Genomic DNA, 23071 nt, shown 5'->3' on the forward strand with positions numbered 1-23071 from the left:
CAGGAGCCAACCCTCTGAGCTGGTATTTCAAAGCAGTATCTATAAACAGAGCAATTTGTTCCAATTTCAGATGAAATCAAGCTGGGAACCTAGAGAGCTCCCCAGCCCCAGGATCTAGGGAATTGTAGTCAGGTCCTAAGCTTCGGAAAAAACGAGCAGCAGAGTATGGTCTGATAAGCTTCATGCATTTTATTTTGCTTTTCCTCCTTTATTTGATTTGTTGTCATACAGGAAAGGATTTATGGGTGAGAGATCAAGTGCGGACCAGACATGACTCTAGCCTGGAGCCCGACCTCACCTCTGCTCTGCAGGATCTGCTGGCCTCAGCACGAAAAACCACAACCCTCGAAAGGCCTTAAGGGTCCTGGGCGGGGTCATTCTGTCAATTGGTTGTTCCGCTGTCCTAGCGAAGCGATGATTGGTCAGATCTGGATATGGGGTGTGGCTAAGGCTGTTTGTCGGAATAAGAGCAGAGCTAGGGCCAAGAAACGCTAGTCTGGGCGTTTAGGTCAGAACTACCCCGGTAGCCTGACAGCAGGAGCTCGAGAGAAGCATGGCTCAGCGGTGCGTTTGCGTGCTGGCCCTGGTGGCTATGCTGCTCCTAGTTTTCCCCACCGTCTCCAGATCGATGGGCCTGAGGAGCGGGGAGCATCAAAGGGCGTCGCGAATCCCTTCTCAGTTCAGCAAAGAGGAACGCGTCGCGATGAAAGAGGCGCTGAAAGGTGAACCCGGGTCCCCTTCACCCACCTATGCTCAGATGTGGGTCCCTCCCTCCCCAGGTCAACCCGTGACTCCCCGCTTCCGCCGCAAAGCATCCGCTACTGCAGCTGGAGCGCCGACACGCACCCCAGCCCGGCCCCAACACCCTTCCTAGCACATCGTGCCCCTGTCTGGGGACGCCACACTTCCCCCATACCTGGCTCCTGGAACTCTGGTGTGCCCTGCCTAACCTGGAAGCTCCAACTTCACCCCTCTTGGCATGACCACCGTCCATTCTTTCCCCTGCTTGCCTCGAGTATTACACCAGCTTTCATTTGTACATCAATTTTAACCTTTGAAAGTTTGCATGCCTGATAAATTACTGCGGTGTCGTAAAATAAGACAAATGATATTAGTCTTATCTACAAAGGAGAGAAATTGAGGCTTAGGTCAGCTAAATGATCTTCCCCAGGGCCCCACAGCAAAGAGTGGGCAGTGGGTGACAGCATCTAGTGCCTGTCGGACTCGCTGGGATCAGATGGCTCTAAAGAAAGGGAGTGGAGTGTTCCCGGGGTGTGGGATGTTCCTAATTCTCAATCGTAATTGAAGAACATGTCTCCTCTAGATCTCTAATCCAGACCAAAAATTCATCCCTGTTCTGAATCTGCATTTTCCAGGAAACAGGAAAGTTTCTGTTGAGTGCTAGATCCTATGGGATGAAATCCTTCTTTACCATTCAGCTTAGCTCCAGTCTTTTCCCTTTCATTAAGTAATGGATTAAGAGAGACTGCCTGCATAAACATATAGAAGCAGATGCAGGGACCAAAAGCTAACCCCAATAGTTGGATATAGATTGTTCATATGCTAGAGTGACAAGCCTGGGAGGCAGAGCAGGGCTTTCCCAAAGCATAAATAATTCTCTAAAAGGCATTAGACAGCCACTCACAGTCTGCACAGAAGAGAACAAAAGCTACATAAGCTAGAATAGGGACCTCATAGCAACACAGCTTAGAACTCTGAGCAGGGGACAGAACACCTGAGATCAGATCCTTGGGTCTGCCCTTGAGTAGGCACTTGAATCTTTCTGAACCTCGGCTTCCCCATCTATCTGGTGGGCTATGCTATTGTAGGGTTAATCCTTAGCAAAACTGATGAAGTTTGTCTTTCAGAGACACCTCCTGCCTCAGGTGAATTTGTTTGCACTGTGTTCTTGGAGAGCAGTCTAATTCAATATTCTCATGATTCATGCTTTCCCTCCCAGTGGTTTTGTCTTTGACCATGGAACTCTTTAAAACTGTAAAGCCTTAAAGACTCAAAGGGATGAGCCCAGTGAAGGTTCAGGAACTGAGACAACTGAGTAAGGAGGATGAGATTATTTTAGGACTGAGGAGTTTGTTTGGGGGCTTCTAAATCCACCCCTTCCCAGGCATTATATACCCAAAAAGCTGGTCTTGGTTGACAGACTAGTGAGACTCTGCATGAGGAATAAGCCTTTACATACAAAAACACACAAGCCTTATTGATGTAGGGACCCAGGACAGTGGGTGCCTTGAGAATGATGAAGCTTGGATTCATCAAAGCAATTGGTGATTTCAGAGGTAGTGAGGCCTTAGGAAGCAATTTATAGTAGCTTCCCTTCAAGACCAGGGTCCAAAAATCCACTTCCCTCCAATCTTAGACTGTATTTGCCTTTAAGAACCATATCAGCCTAAACAAACCCAGAAGACATAGGTTTAAATCTATAGTCTGCCTGTTGCTTAGACAGCTCACCTAACCTCTCCAAGCATTTTCCCTCATCTTCGAATTAGAGGAAACAATAGCACCTACCTCACATTAGTGTTTTGCCCTCTGCAATATGATAATGAATGCAAAAGAACTTTTTGTGCACAGAGGACTGTAGAAAAAAACAATGACTAATTCATTTTCAATCTTTCATCTCTATTTGACTCTGACAGGTGCCATCCAGATTCCAACAGTGACTTTTAGCTCTGAGAAGTCCAATACCACAGCCCTGGCTGAGTTCGGAAAATACATTCATAAAGGTCAGCTGCAAATCAGGGGCAAGGGGTGGGTGGTAGAAATAGCAATGGAGACACAGTTCTTTTACAAAGTGATAAAGAAGTTTATTTTGCGACTGATCAGAGGACAATCTAATTCCCATGGGCAGAGTAGAGACTGTAGATTTGCTCTTGGAAACTAAGCCACCATATGTAGGGCAAAGATTGAGAGTTCATCCAGCCATTGCGTTAGAGTATAAACTCTCTCAAACTTTGCCCTACGTATGTGTCATTCAATAAATGTTAAATCATCAAAAAGTAGAACTAGGATTTTCTTCTACTTGTGCAACTGCCCAGAACTATGTTCCATGCTCCTCCCACCCCTACCTCCTTACACACCCAAACACACCGGTACATATACACTCCACGTACTCAGGCCTACCCCAGATTCATTACTAACACATTTCTAGGCCTCTAGGCAGTCAACAACTTTGAGCTATAACATCAGTCTTTTTCCCTCATCCCTACCACCCATTGAGTACAGAGCTGAGGAAGGATGGGTCAGAGGATAAAAGGATTCTTGGAACTCCTCCCTCCCCTTATGAAAATCTCATGGAGAGTGATGAGATTACCTTCCTAAATCTAATTAAAAACAACCCCTCCAAAGTTGTCAGAGGTGGGAGAAGGTGGCCTAGGAGGAGCAAGCAGCCCCCTCTCTAACACCCTGGGACAAATGGCTCTGGGATTAGCCATGCATGGTGGCGAGCACCTGCAATTCTAGTTACAGGAGGCTGAGGTGGGAGGATTGCTGGATTCCAGGAATTCAAGGCTGCAGTAAGCTATGAATGTGCCACTGTGCTCGAGCATAAGTGAGAGAGCAAGACCTTGTCTCTGAAAAAAAAAAAAAAAAGAAAGGAAGGAAGGAAAAAACAAAAATGAGTGGCTCAGGGATTAATGCCCAGTAGCCAAGCTGAGGCCAGGCTGAAAAGGCTGGAAGTCTTTACTAAATAGGAGACAAACATAGGAAAAGAAATGTATAGTGACAGTAAACTAGATAAGCTAAGTGACAAGATAAAACCATATTCTTCTTCAGTTTTTGGGTATCCACAGAAGTATATGTGAATTCTTCCAAAAAGCCCAGAGAGAGATAAAATTTATTTCTCCTATGTAGCTAAGGTCACTTGAATAATTGACCCTAGGAACATCTACACCTGCATGCAGAAGTACGACCTTGTGCTAAACAGAATAATCTTTATGTTCACATAACACATACACTAGATGTGTGGCTTTTTAAAAAGAAAAATGTCTCTGAACTTTTTAATATAATATTTAAATATAATTTGGTTAATGAGGCCTACTAATTTAATATAATAATTTAATATAATTTGGTTAATGAGGCCTCCTATGGTCAAAATTTAATGCATCCCTCATCTGCATAGCCCTTTAACACGTACTTGTGATAGCATGTTATAGGTCTGACCAAGCCTGAGCTTGAGATATTGACCATCTTAATAGTGAGTCTTTTTTTTTTTGAGTTGGAGTCTTGCTGTGTCAGCCAGGCTGGAGTGCAGTGGTGTGATCTCGGCTCACTGCAACCTCCACCTCCTGAGTTCAAGCAGTTCTCCTGCCTCAGCCTCCCAAGTTGCTGGGATTACAAGCAAGTGCCACCACGCCCGGCTGTTTTTTGTATTTTTAGTAGAGACGGGGTTTCACCATGTGGGCCAGGATGGTTTCGAACACCTGACCTCAAGTGATCTGCCCGCCTCGGCCTCCCAAAGTGCTGGGTTACAGGCATGAGCCACCACGCCCGGCAGAGTCTTTTTTTTTATTTTGAGATGGAGTTTTGCTCTTGTCACCCACACTGGAGTGCAATGGCGCAACCTCAGCTCACTGCAAACTCTGCCTCCCAGGTTCAAGTGATTCTCCTGTCTCAGCCTCCTGAGTAGCAGGGATTACAGGCATGAGCCACCACACCTGACTGATTTTTGTATTTTTAGTAGAGACGGGGTTTCGCCATGTTGGCCAGGCCGATCTGGAACTCCTGACCTCAGGTGATCCACCTGCCTCGGCCTCCCAAAGTGCTGGGATTACAGGCATGAGCCCCCACGCCTGGCCTTAATGGTGGCTCTTGATTTGCATTTATTACATAGTAATAGCACATTGAAATATGGGGACGACCAATTTCAAAGATTGTCCAGGTAGATCAGGAATCAGACTAGCTTTGTCCTAGAAGGCTTCCTAAAGGAGGATGCATGTTTAAAAAAATAAATAAATAAAGGAACAGGAAGCACAACATGGTAGGAAAACCTAAGGAAACTGTTAACCCTGGTTCTCTCTTCCTGCCCTTTTTGCTTCTAGTCTTTCCTACAGTGGTCAGCACCAGCTTTATCCAGCATGAAGTTGTGGAAGAGTATAGCCACCTGTTCACTATCCAAGGCTCGGACCCCAGCTTGCAGCCCTACTTGCTGATGGCTCACTTTGATGTGGTGCCTGCCCCTGAAGAAGGCTGGGAGGTGCCCCCATTCTCTGGGTTGGAGCGTGATGGCGTCATCTATGGTCGGGGCACACTAGACGACAAGAACTCTGTGATGGTCTGAGATGCAATGTTCTCTCTGCCTTGGGGCCCTAAAGATCAATTCAGGATGGGGGTGCTTGGCTGACCCTGGGAGGCGGGAAATAATGGTAAAAAGAATCTTGGCTCCAGGAGACCTGGGTTCCAGCCATCAGTTTGTCACTTCCCTTCTCTGGGCCTTGATTTCTCAGCTGTAAATGGGATTGAATGGTCCCCAGGGACCCTTTCAGTCCTGACACTGATATGTTTATGCTCTTCTGCAGGTGGTAAACGTTCTGTTTCTCCACATCAGTTCCCCTGTACCATTTGAATCTGTTCTCTTTCAAGAGAATCTATCACATCCTCATCCCACCAGCCCTGATAACAGGCAACTGAATGTCTCTGATACCCTGGTACTCCCACCTAAATAACATCTTTTTCCTCTTCCATTGTGCTTCTGAACCCCAGGCATTACTGCAGGCCTTGGAGCTCCTGCTGATCAGGAAGTACATCCCCCAAAGATCTTTCTTCATTTCTCTGGGCCATGATGAGGAGGTAGAGCCTCCTCACCTTATACCTATCTCTGTCCTCTGTTGAGGGTAGGGGAGTGGGTGCTTAACCCTAGTCCAGTTTGCCCACAGCAGCAAGGTCTCCATGATACGGTAGTTTGCCAACTTCTCCATGTGTCTGTATGCCAGGACTATCTAAGGACCTTGACCAAAATTCAGATTCCTGGGCCCTGTGCCCTAGATCTGAATTTTTAACAAACTCCTTCATAATATCTGAGGCAAGCAGTGGGTCCATCACCTATACCCTGAGAAACATACGTGTGATGGAAAAAGAACTGAAAAGGGAGAGTGATGACTGCGTTTTATTTCCAATGATGCTACTTACTTAGACCCTGGGCAAGTCACTTCACTCTTTTGGCTCCAGTTTCTTCATTTGTGAAATAAGGGAGGGTGAGCCCTGCCAGCTCTGACATTCCAGAATTCTGTAAGGCAGGATTCTCTAGGGCCCTGGCTCCCAGGAAGGAGACTAGGTAGAAAGGTTCTGGAGCCCCTAGCTAGGCTGAATGGGTCCCCATTAGCTATGTCTGGAGGTCTGTCTCTGGCTGAGAAGGACTATAGCTCTATGTTCCATGTCTGCAGTCGTCAGGGACAGGGGCTCAGAGGATCTCAGCCCTGCTACAGTCAAGGGGCGTCCAGCTAGCCTTCATTGTGGACGAGGGGGGCTTCATCTTGGATGATTTCATTCCTAACTTCAAGAAGCCCATCGCCTTGTGAGTAAAGCATCCCACCCCACACCTTGGAGGGAATTCTCACCCCATTTGAGATGACCCCAGCCTGGTATCTGTGAGCCATGCTGAGACAACTCTTTGTGTACACCTCTCGCATTAATCGCCCCAATCTTTAACCTCTCCTAGGCTTCCCCTTCCATTCTTCCTCCAGTATAAAATTTTTAAAGCAGCATGAAGCTACCTCCTTGCCCACTAGACTATTGCACAGATGGACCTATGGGCCTATGGGAGAATTCAGAGAGGCAAGAAGTCAGGAGAGTGGTTTCTGATCCTCTTCTACAGGATTGCAGTCTCAGAGAAGGGTTCCATGAACCTCATGCTGCAAGTAAACATGACTTCAGGCCACTCTTCAGCTCCTCCAAAGGAGACGAGCATTGGCATCCTTGCAGCTGCTGTCAGCCGGTAAGCAACTCCTGGCCCTTTTCCCATGCCAGACTTGAGATGGAAGCCCTGGCACTTTCCTACTTTAAATTTGAGGAGGCTAAGCTTCCTGCCCTAAAGTTGGGCTGGGAAACTATGCTATAAAAAATTGACACTAGAGGAAGAACAGAAGGGGAAGCCCAGGACAGACTAAAGATCCAGGTGATTAATACAACAGGTGTAAATAAAGAGTTATCTCAGCATGGCTCACAGATACCAGGCTGGGGTCATCTCAAATGGAGTGAGAATTCCTTCCAAGGTGGGGGTTGGGGGAGCCACAGGAGAGACAGAGCCACCAGTATCCTGCAAGGGCTGGAGTCAGAAGAGGATCTATCAGTATATCCATATGGAAAGCAAGGACCTACAGGCAGAAGCTAGGTCAGGCAGCAGCTAGGTCAGGCAGCTAGAGTAGTCCAGAGTCCAGACATTTAGAATCACAAATTGGCAATGACTGGTAGAGCTGCCGAAATTCTCCACCTGTCCTGGCAGGAGGACAAAAATAAATAAGAGTTGCTGGCTATGAATGAGGACAGCAGAATCTGTAACAGCAGAGCTTACTCCTGGCTGGGTTTTCTTAGCAAAGTGGGAAGGAGCGCTATATTCATTCAAATTGTCAGGAGACTGACAATTCTGCTGTAGTATGGGATGGGCTATGAGAGTGGACACACAGGATTCTAGAGAACAGCAGAGGGAGGAAAGAAGGACCCTAATGCAGACTTGGTAGACAGGGAAAGCTCCTGGGGGTGTTTTGAGATCTTCAGAATGTTGAGTTGGTGGAGGTGGGAGGGAGGTGAATGAGAGACCTCTTGGCCAGGAGCGTTGAAACTTCCTCCTATCTCCCTTCTTCTCCTCTTCAAGCCACTGATCTTTGGCTGGGGTTCGCTAAGTCTTGAGGACTCTGTTTCTCTTCCAGATTGGAGCAGACACCAATGCCTATCATATTTGGAAGCGGGACATTGGTGACGGTATTGCAGCAACTGGCAAATGAGGTATGGGAAGAAGTATCACATACTCCTAATCAGCTAGGAACAAAAGACGGACAGAAAAGTAACCTTTAGAGTAAGAAAAGGACCCTAGTACTGTCCAGCACTCTGCCTATTCTCACCTATTCCCAGCCAGTGGCTGAGCCAAGACACAGGGATCTGGCTTGTTCTCTACGGCTGTTAGTGTGTTTCTGAGACCCTAAGACCTAATCTACCCTTTGGGAGCTGGTTCCCACTTATCCTTGAGGTTGCTAAGCAATTGTTCTAACCAATCAGATAAGCCCAGCCAGACAGTAATTGCCTCCCTATTCCTGATCCTCTAGCAGGGATTGAGCTAACTGAATTTAGCAGCACTCCTGACTGCTAAGGGCCCCTGAGGCAGCTCTAAAGTAGAGAGAGACTCAGGTCTCAGAGACCCAGGCTAAACTAGAGGTGACCCTGTGGTGCTGACCTTGTTCTTTCCCAGTTTCCCTTCCCTGTCAATATAATCCTGAGCAACCCATGGCTATTTGAACCACTTATAAGCAGGTAAAGTATTATCTTTCCTTTTTTCACATCCCTCACCTCAAACCTACCCACCCCCCAGGCCCCTCTCCTTGGCTTAACTGGGCCTGACTAATCATCCCTCAGCCACCAGATACTGCATCTCTAAGTGTGTATATTTAAGACATCTCTAAGACGTCTCTCTCAGTCTTAAAGATCCCCAAGGTTCAGGAAAGTGGGTAATGTTTCTGCCCTTTCCTTCACCCCATTGGTTCTTTCTAACATCTGACCTTGGTCCTTTTGTTTTAGGTTTATGGAGAGAAATCCCTTAACCAATGCAATAATCAGGACCACCACGGCACTCACCATATTCAAAGCAGGGGTCAAGGTAACATCCCTGGTTCCTCCCCATATAGCTTTTCCCTACCGCCCTCCACTCCTCCCTTCCTTGAATCTATCTACTGGCTATTCCTTCCTTCTGTGTGTGTCAGCTGGATCCAAGCCTAGCCACGCAAAGACATAGGCCTTTCTGAAATCTTGAAGGGAGTTAGACCATTCTTGTAACTGCCAGTACCACCAGCACAACTTCAGGGGGCACCATTCACCTAGAGTACAATGTGACCTTGAAGCACTCTAGTAATCGGGTATATAAGTGAATGATGCCTCTGAATTAATTCCTGGCATAACTCACTGGACTGTCCAGTGTGTCAGCTGTAGTGTTCATCAGAATAATAGCACTGTGTCCTGACATTTGAATGGTGTTTTCATCTCCCCAGGATACTTTGTTACTCCATCTGAGCCTTCTAAGAGTCCTATGAGTATTGCCCCAATACCCAGTTGAGAAAACAGAGGCACAAAGAGGTTGCAACAGCTAATTTGCAACAGCCCAGTTCTGTCCCTGACCACTTAGTGCTTTTTTGCACCATACGAGTTCAAAGAAAGATATGCACTTGGGGAGTCTCCCGGCCTCCAAGGAACAATCCCTCCATAGCCTAACTCTTTTCTCCAGTTAGTCCTGGATTCCTCCTGGTCAGGCAAAAAAGTCAGATTTTACAGCTGGACCTGGGAAACCACCAATCCCTGCTAGAAGGTCGGGAATGGGGAGGCAATTACTGCCTGACTGGCTTATCTGATTGGTTAGAACAATTGCTCAGCAGCCTCAAGGATAAGAGGGAACCAGCTCCCAAAGGTTATGTTAGGTCTTAGGGTCTCAGAAACATACTAACAGCCCTAGAGAACAAGCCAGATCCCTCTGTCTTGGCTCAGTCACTGGCTGGGAATAGGTGAGAATAGGCAGAGCACTGGCCAGCACTAGGGTCCTTTTCTTACTCTGAAGGTTACTTTTCTGTCACTCTTTTGTTCCTGCCTGACCAGGAATATGTGAGGAGTATGTGTTCTTCTCATCCCCCTCAAGGATCAAACCTGATGTAAGCCCCGTGCTATGCCATGATGGGGGTCAACAGAGGCTCTGGCTGCCCCATCGTGAGTAAGCACTAATGTTAACAGCTGCAGAAATGTCCTGGGTGTGCTGGGAAAGAAAGTGCACACAGAAGGCTTCTAATAGCACAGCATGGGGCCAAAACAGAGATATCTGGGTGATCAGAGAAAGCAGCCTTGCTCTGAACATCTCTGTGACCCCCTGCAGCACCAAGAAGCAGGAAGGTCTGGCTTAAAGCAGAGACACCCCTTCAGCTCTGAATATAACATGTCATTTAGTTCAGAGAAGACAAGAGGCAGACTAGAAAAGCTAAGCCTTGGGTCCTTAAGTCAAATCAGCCAACTCTGCCTGAGCTGAGGAAATTAGCATTTCCTGGGCAGGCAGATGTAGAAGATTTGAGGTTGACTCAAGCCAGGGTTTTGTGCTTCTCTCTCTAGTTCAATGTCATCCCCCCGGTGGCCCAGGCCACAGTCAACTTCCGGATTCACCCTGGACAGACAGTCCAAGAGGTATGTACCATATGTTCCAGACAACAACTCATGCAGCATCAGGGAGATGTGGCCCTCAGGGCCTGGGTTTAACTACAGTCCTAGGGCTGGTCCAGTGTCCCATTTATTCAACCAACATTTTTCAAAGACAACCTATGCACCAGATACTTCATTAGGATTGGAGATCCTGGGTTTGGGTAAACATGGGGTCTGAAATGGAAGATGAGTATGAATAAATGATAGCAATACCTGTAGTAACAAACATTATATATAACATTATATATATGTAGTAGTGTAGTAGGCTTGCTGTGTATTTGGCACCTTTCTTCCTTTCTTTTTTTTTTTTTTTGAGTCAGAGTCTTGCTCTGTCGCCCAGGCTGGAGTGCAGTGGCGCGATCTTGGCTCACTACAACCTCCGCCTCCCGGGTTCAAGCGATTCTCCTGCCTCAGACTCCCAAGTAGCTGGGACTATAGGCACGTGCCACTATGCCCGGCTAATTTTTAGTATTTTTAGTATTTTGTATTTTTTGTACTTTGTATTTTTGTAATTTTTTGTATTTTGTATTTTTAGTAGAGACGGGGTTTCACCGTGTTAGCCAGAGTGGTCTTGATCTCCTGACCTTGTGAGCCACTCACCTCGGCCTTCCAAAGGGTTGGGATTACAGACATGAGCCACCACACCCAGCCATATTTGGCACCTTTCTAAGGTATAGCCATACATTTTAATCCTCACAACTACCCACCCTAAATCTGCATTTAACTGGTGAAAATTGAGGTACAGAGTACCAGAGCAATCAAACAGCATACCCAAGATTATATATCTAGCAGTCTAGTTCCAGAGTTTGTGCTTTTAGCCACAACCCTAAACTATGATTATAAAAATTAGAGGTGAACAAATTGCCATAGGACCACTGCAAAGAAAGAAATTCATGCTACTTCTTAGGGTCAAAAAAGTCTTTTCTGACTACTAAAATGTTGAACTGGGCCTTAGAGGAAAAACAGAACTTGGCTAGAAGTAAGACATTCATTGTGGCTTAACGAATAGAATAAATTGGGGACAAGTAATAGGAGATGAAAACTGATAGGAAATGGAGTTGTAGTTTAGGGATCTAGGCCTTGTATGCTATGCTGAGGAGTTTGGGCCCTAATCTGTGAAATCTGTGACAGGAGAGAACTTTTAGAGGTCTTCAACCAAATACTCAGATTTGCTTTTAGAGAGGTCATGCTAGCAGCATTGCAGAGGGAGTGCTGGAAGAGAAGGAGACAGAGAGCTATTTCAGCATCTTAGGTAGTGCATGTGAAGGTCTGGACTGAGGCCATGCTCATGGGGTGGAGAAGAGAGCAACCACCAGAGGTGGGAGAGAGGTGGGTTCAATAGGATGTGGTATGTATATGGGTATGGAGCGAGAGAAAAGCAGGATGGCTCCAAGGTTTTTAACCTGCGTAGTTGACCAAGTAGTTAATGCCTTTGACTAAGATTGGGAATTCAGAAATTAAAACAAGTTCAAGAATATCATAATTTGGAAGTTTGAGAAGCTTATAACATATGAAATAGGCAATTATAAATACCTCAGGTCTGGAGAGAGATATGAACTAGAGATATAGGCTGGAGTGTCATTAACATCATGGGAACCTCTAGATTCAATAAAAAGCCCATGGGAAGAAGGTGCAGAGAGCTAGGAGAGAAAAGAGTTGAGGCCAGAGCCTTGCAATGGTCTGCTACAAACATCAATTTAAAAATGAATGTATAATTGCAAACCACGATGAGTGCTATAATGAAGAGGAACCTGGTGCTTGTTAGAGAATATAACAAGGAACCAGACCCCATCTGGGAATCAGGCAGGGCTTCCTAAGGCAGTAATGTTTAAGCTGAAAGCTGAAGGGTGAGTAGAAGTTACACAGAATGTCTGACATCCACAGTAAATGCCAGCTTATTTAAACATCAGGCTGAGCTAAAAGGAATTCAAAAGGTAAACCCGATGCTTCAAAAAAAAAAAAAGATCCAAAAAGACAACCCAGTGACTATCAGATGAGTAATACATTCCAGAATATACCAGGGTTAGGGGCAGTTCTGTGGCACAGATCATCAAGGGTCAGTGGCACTTGGACTTCTATGGTCCTTTCTCCTAAGTTCTTCCCCAGAGAGGACTTTAATTGTCCTCATGCAAGGAGAGAGGCACACTCCTCATTGTAGAGCGGGGAGAAGGTTGACATCCTGCCCAGAGCCACCCAGCATTGAGGGGGTTGGGGGAGTGGGGGGTAGTTAGGACCAATGTGAGCCCTGGGTTCTCCTGCCTTTCATCAGGTGCCAACCTTTGTCCTCTCCCTGGGGTCTCATGGGGCCAGGAAATCACTGAATTCCCCTCATTGAGCTTCTTTCCACTAGTTTTTTTCCAGCCTCATTCCAACTCCATGCCCTTTCCAAGGGCTGTTTTCCACCCAGCTGGGGCTTTCATCTCCCCAGGTCCTGGCACTCTTCCCTCCTCTCTACTCCCTTGCCACAGTGACCTTCCTTCCGGTCTCTCTGATGAAACCCCTGGAATCCCTAGGTCCATCCTGCCCACGTGCCGCAGTGAGGAATGGAAAGCCTCCATATTCAGAAAGCTTGTGGGCGCATTTGTCCTGATTACTCCTCTCCCTCCAGCCCCAGTTCCATGCGTCAGGAACACTCCCTGCTGCACTCCCTGTGCACAGAGCCTCAGGCTGGATCCAGCAGGAACACAGGCCGCCCCCAGAGTTCTCTTGCTCCATATTCAACTTCAGTTGTAGATAGGTCTCCAGCACCTATCTGTGAGGAACAGAACCTTCAGAAATCCAAGAGGCTGCCATGTGGAAAGGAAGGTGTGTCCTGAATGGGCTTGAAGGAGTAGAGAGAAGGCCAGTGGGAGATGTTTGAGGGAGTCTCCACTTGAGGGAGAGTTTTGGAATGTGCTATCTTGGACAATGATTGTGCTCCTCATCACTAAAAGGGCTCAATAAGAGTGTTGTAGAGAAGATTCTTTCCTTTCTTCCTTCATTTATTCATTCAAGTGTCTATTGGTAGCTACTGTGGACTAGACATTCTTCTAAGCATTTGGGAGAATGGTGAACAAGACAGACAAGATTCCCATTCTAATGGTGCTTACGTTCTAGTGAAGAGACAGCAGTAAGCAAGGAAATTTTTTTTAAGTGGTAAATACAAAGAAAGTAATAGGATGCTGTGTCACAGAGTAATTGTGGGGCAGAAGTACAACAGTGAGGTCCTTTAAATGTGTTGGTCACTGAAGCCAAGCCCTCTCTGAGGAGGAGCAAAGACCTGGCAATAGCATCCAGGCAGCAAGAGCACAAAGTGGGGAGCAGTACAGATGCCCTCTAATTTTGACAGGTAAGATTCTGCTAAGTGTTTATGATGCGTCTAGTACTATATTACATCCTGTGGAGTATATTCATTGTCAAAAAAAGGAGAGGCAGGGCCAGGCATAGTGGCTCATACCTATAATCCCAGTGCTTTGGGAGGCTGAGGCCAGAGGATTGCTTGAGGCCAGGAGTTCAAGACCAGCCTGGACAACACAGTGAGACCCTATCTCTACAAATAAAAATAAATATTAAGCAGGCACACTCCTATACTCCCAGCTACTCACAGGAGGCTGAGGCAGGAGGATCTCTTGATCCCAGAAGTTGGAAGTTACAGTGAGCTATGATCACACCACTGCACTCCAGCCTGGGTGACAGAGCAAGACACTGTCTCAAAAAAGAAGGAGAGGGATTAGATATTATGGGACACCATATCTGAGTTATAAGCAAGATATTTATAACTGAACTACTTAAAAATGGAATGGCATACAGCATGCAGTGACAAGCTTTCTGCCACTGGAAATATTGCAGCAGATGGGATGACAACCTGTTGTGAGTTTTCTGATGAGCAGCCTTACAGCAGGACAGATGCTGGACTTGCTAACTCTAAAGACCTTACCTGTTTTTAAGTATCCATTGTCCTTGCCTTCAACAGCTGTACCGTTCACTTAGAGGAAAATATCTCTACACATAAAACAGAGAACAACATAAGGTTGTGGGAATGCACTGCAAGAACTACAGGAGATCTGGGCCCAGTGCAGTGGCTCACACCTGTAATCCCAGCACTTTGGGAGGCCAAGCTGGGCAGATCACAAGGTCAGGAGTTCAAGACCAGGCTGACCAACATGGTGAAACCCCGTCTCCACTAAAAATACAAAAATTAGCCGGGCATGGTGGTGGGCACCTGTAATCCCAGCTACTCAGGAGGCTGAGGCAGGAGAATCACTCGAACCCAGGAGGCAGAGGTTGCAGTGAGCCAAGATCACACCATTGCACTCCAGTCTGGGTGACAGAGCGAGACTCTGTCTCAAAAAAAAAAGAACAGGAGATCAGAGAAATGAGAGATTCGTGTGCTCTAAAGTCACCTTTGAGGTCTCTCACCATTGACAAGTCTCTCCTCCTAGTTCCATTCTTGTACCTCCGATTCTTGCCCAAGGTGGTCCCTCTATTCTAAATAAGCAAATAACAGCTAGCATTTTTTGAGTGCTTACCATGTGCCAGGCACTGCCCTACGCACATTACACCTTTTTTTTTTTTTTTTTTTTTGAGTCAGAGTCTTGCTCTGTCACCCAGGCTGGAGTGCAGTGGCACGATCTTGGCTCACTGCAAGCTCCGCCTCCCGGGTTCATGCCATTCTCCTGCCTCAGCCTCCCGAGCAGCCAGGACTCCAGGCACCCACCACCACGCCCAGCTAATTTTTTGTATTTTTAGTAGAGACGGGGTTTCACTGTGTTAGCCAGGATGGTCTCGATCTCCTGACCTCAGCACATTACACATATTAACTCCAGTAATGGCCACCACCACTTATGAGGTAGGTGCTACCATCATCTACATGTTAACAGATAGGCAGGCTGAGGCACAGAGAGGTTAAGAAGCTTGTCCAAGGTCATACAACTGTGAGTGACTGAGGCACAAAGTTGGTTGTCACATCTCAATTTTTGTGCCTGCCCTTCTCCATGCTCAGACGATCTGTTACCTTGTCTCTGTCAGTTTCATATCCTTCCTTGAAACTTGAACTAAACATTCATACCACTAAGGAGTCCATCTCAGATGAACACCTCCTCTCAGGTTATACTCCACACCACCTCTAACTGTACGTACTTAGGAAGCAGTAAAGCATTATTCCTGTAAAGTCAGACAGATACCCGACCTGACAATACTGACTGTATAACCCATGGCAAGTTATTTAATGAATCAACGCCTATTCTTATTTTTATTGGTTCACATCTTTTAAATTTTATGTATCCAAGATTTATTGCATGACTTTTATGTGCTTGCTACTGGAAATGCAGAAATGAGATAGACACAGTCCCTGCCCTTGAGTCAGACACAGTCCCTGCCTGGCCCAGCAGCTAGTGGGAAACCTGAGCTCCTGCAGCCTCTTACTGAAGGGATCCATTCTGCATGCCTTCTTCGATTTCTGGAGGGACTTCTAAGGAATTTGGGGCAGTGGGCACAGTCCCAACCCACCTCATGGAGGCTGACTTCAGAAACTTGCCAATGGGCTGAGAATATGTCAAGACCGTGCATTAATTCTTGTATTAGGATATTTGTATTATAAGTGCTAGAGTGAAAATATGCTCTGAGAAGTGAGAATACACTTTGATGACCCCTTTGCCCATCCAATAGCAGGATATTTGTTTTGATTCAAATGGTGGTTTCTAAGCCAGAAGTGGGAACCTTCACTTCCTCTCCAGACTCAACTCCTAACATTCTTCTGGCATAAAAGAGGTACTCTTGGGGCCGGGCACAGTGGCTCACGCCTGTAATCCTAGCACTTTGGGAGGGCAAGGCAGACAGATCACCTGAGGTCAAGAGTTTCAAGACTAGCCTAGCCAACATGGCAAAACCCCGTCTCTACTAAAAATACAAAAATTAGCCACACATGGTGGTGCATGCCTGTAGTCCCAGCTACTTGGGAGGCTAAGGCAGGAGAATTGCTTGAATCCAGGAGGCAGAGATCGCAGTGAGCCGAGATGGTGCCACTGCACTCCAGCCTGGGCGACACAGCGAGATTCTGTCTCAAAAAAAAAAAAAAAGGTACTCTTGGCCAGGCATGATGGCTCACACCTGTAATCCCAACAGTTTGGGAGGCCAAGGCGGGCAGATCACTTGAGGTCAGGAGTTTGAGACCAGCCTGACCAACATGGTGAAACCCAGTCTCTACTAAAAATACAAAAATTAGTCAGGCATAGTGGTGCATGCCTGTAATCCCAGCTACTCGGGAGGCTGAGGCAGGAGAATTGCTTGAACCTGGGAGGCAGAGGTTGCAGTAAGCCGAGATCGCACCACTGCACTCCAGCCTGGGCGACAGAGTGAGATTCTGTCTCAAAAAAAAAAAAAAAGAGGTACTCTTAAGATAATGTCCCCCATTCAGGTGATCTGCAGCTATGGGACAACCCTGCCTTTCTAGAGCAGAGGCAGTTTTAAAGCAACTACTGAACAAATGGGTTGGGACTAGTGCTGGAGCTTTGGAGAGCAAGGGTCCCTCTAAGCCAGTCTCCTGGTCCATTCCCACGTGGCTCTATGTGACCTAATCCTCAGGGTCTGGTCTACTTCCTGACCGCAGCCAGGAATTTTTCTGGATTCACTCTAGTCGTTTCAGACAGAATTTTCTAGGAGTTTCCTTAGGTTCTTTCCCAAGGAAACGAAGCAAAGAGAGAAAACTTGAATACAAGTATCATAACTTCTGACTTTTTGTCTGTGTTGAGCTCATCTTCCTGGCTCCAGTGCAGCTGGTTACAAACAGGAAGCAGGAATGCCCAGAGAGGGGGAAAAAAGTGTGTGACCCTTTTATTACCTGTCTGAGGTTCTCCGAGGCTGAAGCCAGGTCATCACATCTATTCCCCAGCCTCGAGATGATTGACATTCTGCTGTGTCTTCGACACTTTCATCCAGCCTGTGGCTCACCACCCAAGGGGAAAGATACATAACTTCCTGATTTTCCAATTCCCATCCAACTTTCCATCGAAGGGATGTCTCACCAATGCCCTTGGAAGGAGATTCCATGTTCCTGGCTGAAATGGTGCTTTTCGTAAGAATAGCTATAGGCTTTCAAGAGAGCCCAGGCATTGCTCTGTAGTGACCCAGTAGTCAATTTTCCAGCCAGGCCATCCCCTTGCCACTTCGTTGGTTTGATTGCTCATGTAAATTTGTTCCAATTCAAGATCTGATTCATGACTGTAAGACAAGTCTCCCAAAACATTTAACCTAAATCTATCATGCTGTAGGTTGCTTTCCAGGAAGACCCAGCTCTTACATCACCTATAGCCAGTCAGCTGAAATTGAAGTCCCAGTACTTAAAAAAAAATAAGTCCTGTCTGTAAACCCTCAGGCTCTGCCTTGCTGGAAAGAAATCAGGATATTTAAGCTCATATTGTACATGTATAGAAATCAATAAGAAATCGAACCCCCTTTGTTTCTACCCTGGAGGTCCTAGAACTCACGAAGAACATTGTGGCTGATAACAGAGTCCAGTTCCATGTGTTGAGTGCCTTTGACCCCCTCCCCGTCAGCCCTTCTGATGACAAGGCCTTGGGCTACCAGCTGCTCCGCCAGACCGTACAGTCCGTCTTCCCGGAAGTCAATATTACTGCCCCAGGTAATGACTTCATCAGCTGTGGCTGGAGGGAGGAGGGGGCTGGAACTGTTTCCTATCCAATGTCTACTTCCCCACCCCCACCCTAGATGTTCAGCCTGTAAACAGCTGGCTGCTCCCCCTCCTGATGAGACTAGAACTGTATTTTCCCTTCAGAGTGGAAGTGAGAACGCAAACAGGAAAGGAACAGAAACAATAAATTAGGTCAGTCAAGCCTGGGTCCTTGCTTAACCTAGGCCAGCCACTCTGGCATAGAGGGGAGAATTGCTTTAGACTACTCCCTCCTCTCTAGGAGCCATAGAAGGGGCCAAGATCTTCCCAGAGTCTGGTTCTGATCCATTCTAGGATAACAGCTCAGCAGCAGAGCTCAGAATCCTCAGCTCAGAAAAGCCTCCCAGCCCATACCATTTGCCTTAACCTAATTTATGTTTCCCAGCCCAGACCAATCCCAGCAGCACCCCTCTGTTCCCCTTCTGCAGCCTTCTAGCACCCCATCCAAATCTGTGCTTTGCAGACAGTGGTTCTCCAATCTAAGAGTGGAATAGGTCTCCCCAGTGAACTATTAAAATGCAGATTACCTGGACCCACTACAAAGATTTGGGTTAACCAAATCTGGAAGGGACCCTGGAATTTGCCTTTTTCACAAATATCCCCAGGAGATTCTGACACAAGGTGATGACTAACTATAGTTTGAGAATCTCTGGTCAATGGTTATTGCTCTAATATTAAGACATTGCTCAGCCGGGCACAGTGGCTCACGCCTGTAATCCCAGCACTTTGGGAGGCAGAGGCGGGTGGATCACGAGGTCAGGAGTTCAAGACCAGCCTGACCAATATGGTGAAACCTCGTCTCTACTAAAAATACAAAAATTAGCTGGGCGTGGTAGCTCACGCCTGTAGTCCCAGCTACTCAGGAGGATGAGGCAGGAGAATCGCTTGAACCCAGGAGGCAGAGGTTGCAGTGAGCCGAGACAGCCCCACTGCAGTCCAGCCTGGGTGACAGAGCAAGACTCTGTCAAAAAAAAAAAAGGAGAGAGACGTTGCTCAATAATAATGATATTGCTCAATTATTAATGCTCTAATATTAAGGCCTGTGTCTAGTTTTCTTTTCTCTTGGTTTAATCAGAGATTCCTCCAAACATCCAGGAACCCAGCCCTCACAATCCCAGATTCTCCTCTCTTGGCCCTCAAAGGCTACCTACTCTATTCTCTTTCTTCTGGAGCACTTACTGTAATCCACCAATGGGGCCAGGCTTTTGCAGAAAAAAGATAGGCAGCAATCAACCACAAAGCAAGGAACTTGAAGGGCCTGGATGTCCATTTGAAACCAGGAGTGGAAGATGGAACAAAACACAAATTACCATCTCAAATCACCGCACACACTTGAATTGATCCTCCAGGGTGTCTTTTCCCAAAGAACACACCTATGGGCACAAGTCCCAGCCTCTGCTAGGTGACCTGCTACCACCTTCAGGAGAGTGGGAAACTGGAAAGAGAGTATCCTGGCACTTTCCAGACCTAAGGTTTGACTCTAGGAAGACTTCAGAGGATGAGAATAACAGGAAATTTTGTTCCAATTCAAGAGGGTGATATTTTATAGTAGTAAAGTTCTCCCAGAGGGTATTTATTTCTGACCTAGAGTGATACAGAATAAAGGTCAGGTGATAAAGAAGTGCTATCTAGATTCTGGTTTCTTAAATAGCAAATGGCCATGGCCTTGGGTATGAAATGAAGATACTGGCCACCCTGGGCGTCACGGGGAACAGCAAACAGCCATGGCCTTGGGTATGAAATGAAGATACTGGCCACCCTGGGCGTCATGGGGAATAGCAAATGGCCATGGCCTTGGGTATGAAATGAAGATATTGGCCTCCCTGGTCGTCATGGGGAGAGGACACTTCCAAGGGCATTGGTGAGACATCCCTTGAATGGTCCATCCAAGGGATGTCTCACCAATGCCCTTGGAAGGAGATTCCATGTTCCTGGCTGAAATGGTGCTTTTTGTAAGGATAGCTATACGCTTTCAGGAGAGCCCAGGCATTGCCCTGTAGTGATCCAGTAGTCCTGATTTTCCAGCCAGGCCACACCCCAGCCACTTCGCTGGTTTGATTGCTCATGTAAAGCCCCTTTCCTGTTGATCTTCCCTCTCTAGTTACTTCTATTGGCAACACAGACAGCCGATTCTTTACAAACCTCACCACTGGCATCTACAGGTTCTACCCCATCTACATACAGCCTGAAGACTTCAAACGGTGAGTGGAACAGGTTTGAGCAGCAAGTGGGAGAAAAGAAATACACTTGATGTGTCCTTTTCCTACCCCATGCTCCTGGCAGTCCACAGAATCAGGGGGAAAGCCAGGATTTGGCAAAATGAAATGGAGACATTGTAGAACCTAACCCATCTACTGTCCTTATTGCCAGAGTCTCATTGTCACCCCCTAGAATTTATGGAAATTGGCCCCTCTTTTACAAAGATGGAGATAATTGGGTGATTGGGGAGAACCTGGTGGAATCGGTACCCTTGGGTGCTAATCCCAGCTCTTCCTCTCTTTGGGAGAGGGCTTATCCTCTGGACCCCGTTTTCTCCACTTACAAAATGGGGAGACTCTTCAGCATTTTCTGAAATGCAGACACATATGAGGTCAAAGGTGGATGCGTGTTTTGACTTCTCAGAAGAAAGCACTATGGAAATCCAAGATGTGAGCACCAATTTTAACTGCTCTGTGTGAATTACTATTTTTGTGGGTTCTTCAGCACATTTTCAATCCTGGGGTTTGGGAGGATGATTTCCATTTACCTCTCTGCTACTTATCACGTCCAGACTTGATTTCCCCATCCTAAATCCTCTGGAGACAGAGTGAAAATATTTGAAAAGGAGCTTAAGAACAGCTTTCATGTTTTTGTTTTTTAAATGGGAGATGGGTAGGTACTCTGTTTCCTTTCATCTTTGAGATTACATATGTAGTTTGGTTGTTGTTTGTTTTGTTTTGCTCTGTTTTGTTTCACTGTGGGGAGGCAGGTTGGTGGATGTGAGGTCTGATAGTAAAGTTCCTAGGTGCCACAGAAAACTGGGTAGGCACCCTGGGCAGTTGCCTTCCCTACCCTCTCTTAGCCCTAGTAAGTGGGAGAGTAGGAGACTGGCTTAGAGATAGTCTAGCTAGGCATTCTGTCCTAAGAGAAAGACAACTGGAAAGATAGTTCTTGGCCAAGTGTGGTGACTCACACCTATAATCCCAATACTTTGGGAGGCTGAGGCAGGAGGCTCACTTGAGCCCAGAAGTTTGAGACCAGCCTGGGCAACATAATGAGACTCCATCTCTTCAAAAAAAAATTTAAAAATAAAAAAATTAGCCACACACCTGGGGTCCCAGCAACTCAGGAGCTGAGGTGGGAGGATCACTGAAACCCAGAAGGTTGAGGCTGCAGTGAGCTGTGATTGTACCACTACAGTCTAGCCTGGGCTACAGAGTGAGAACCTATCTCAAGAAAAAAGATAATTCTCCCGGAGGACAAATTATTGAATGGATTTCAGAGCAGGAGATTATTTTGGACTCCCCAGGAGTTTATTCCGCACTGTTCTTTGTCATGAGCATAGATGGATCCCTGAGAAACGACCAATGTGCATCTGAAATCTCAGATGGCCCCTCCCTTGCCCCTCTCTTTCCTAGCCCTGGAGGGCCAGTAGTTTCCGGGTTGGTGAGGGAAGTAAGGGAAGTGCTCTGTGATAACACTTGTGCTGTGGCACTTGGCCCTCCCCTCCTTCCCTAAATGCACCTTACTTTCCTCAGCATCCATGGAGTCAACGAGAAAATCTCAGTCCAAGCCTATGAGACCCAAGTGAAATTCATCTTTGAGTTGATTCAGAATGCTGACACAGACCAGGAGCCAGTTTCTCACCTGCACAAACTGTGAGGTCAAGGGGCCTGCTGGGTTAGGCATGCCCGACCCCGGGACAGGACTAACCCAAGGGGGAAAGCTAGTGTTGATGAAACTTTTGATCAAAACCACATTGTAAAACACTGCCCACCTGTCTTGCTCACTCTTAAACTCTCCCAAGAACAAGGCCGGGGTAAGGTAAAGTCAGCAGAAATCTGGCTTCTCCCTTCCTCCCGACATCTGCATCCCTTGATCCACTGGCATTTGCTGCCCTCTTGTCCCTTATCTGTCTTATGCTGGTTATTTCACTGCTTCACCTTCCAGGCTTGACTTAACAAATGTAGATTTGAGAAATCTCAACCAGTTGTTACCTGATAGGAGTCTTTAATTTAGGGCACTCTTGCTGGGATGCTTTCTCCAGAGCTTATATATTTCTTCTTACTAGAACTTTCTTCCCCCTTTTATTCCCCTCTCTTCTTGGACTCATGAGCTGTCTCTTCATCTCTCCTCTCTCTCCTGCATCTCTCCCCTTACTCTCCAATTTATTCTACTTCTGGACCTGGACTTACCCAAACTGTGATACTACCATAATTGTCACCATAATCAGTCAAATAAAGTGATCTGTGCATCACCAGCTGGTCACTGAGAGGTGAAACTGAGGCAGGGACTTTGGAGGAACCCCAAACCTCCTGGTTCTGGAGGCCAGAGACTGGAAAAGAAAGCCTCTGTCCTTGGGCTCCTCCCAAGGGCTCCCTGGGCTTTGTTCCCTCCCTGCCCTGTTCCTGACACCTGCTGCTACTGTCTCACCACAGGAGGCACTAATCTGTGGAAACATTTCCCTGGCACATCTGATGGGCTGAGCTCCCAAGGGAAGGGCTCTCGGAGCTCAGGACCAGCAGGTCCATGGCCCTGGCATCATGTCCTGGTTCAGGCAGATCAAGGGAAAGTGGAGGAGGAGGGGGAGGCTGGCTTGAGGGGCTCTGCCCTGTCTGGTGGGGTATGAGGAGGACAAACCAGCCTCCACTGGGGACAGCAGAATTCCTGTCTTTTTTCTCTGGGCTCCAACCCTGAGCATATTTGAATCTGCTCAGTAGCTGCCAGGTGGGGGGCACTGGAAGACAGCATTTCTTGGCTCAAAGCTGGAAGCTGTGCTTTGTGGATCACAAGAGAGTCTGGATCACGGAGGAA

The 23071-nt window shown here is 46.8% G+C and overlaps 1 protein-coding gene across 1 annotated transcript; it reads left to right on the forward strand.

Annotated features, from left to right (window-relative positions):
- Window positions 1-424: 424 nt before the first annotated feature.
- Window positions 425-22514, forward strand: PM20D1 (peptidase M20 domain containing 1). Its single transcript, XM_514142.7, has 13 exons — window positions 425-722; window positions 2655-2741; window positions 5055-5287; window positions 5716-5802; window positions 6396-6526; window positions 6827-6946; window positions 7878-7953; window positions 8414-8475; window positions 8740-8818; window positions 10306-10377; window positions 17842-18010; window positions 20160-20259; window positions 21796-22514. The coding sequence occupies exons 1-13, from the start codon at window positions 554-556 to the stop codon at window positions 21917-21919; spliced, it is 1509 nt and encodes a 502-aa protein (XP_514142.2). The 5' UTR covers window positions 425-553; the 3' UTR covers window positions 21920-22514.
- Window positions 22515-23071: the final 557 nt, after the last annotated feature.

Source organism: Pan troglodytes, chromosome 1 (assembly GCF_028858775.2).
Source record: "Pan troglodytes isolate AG18354 chromosome 1, NHGRI_mPanTro3-v2.0_pri, whole genome shotgun sequence".
Classification (NCBI taxonomy): Eukaryota; Metazoa; Chordata; class Mammalia; order Primates; family Hominidae; genus Pan; species Pan troglodytes.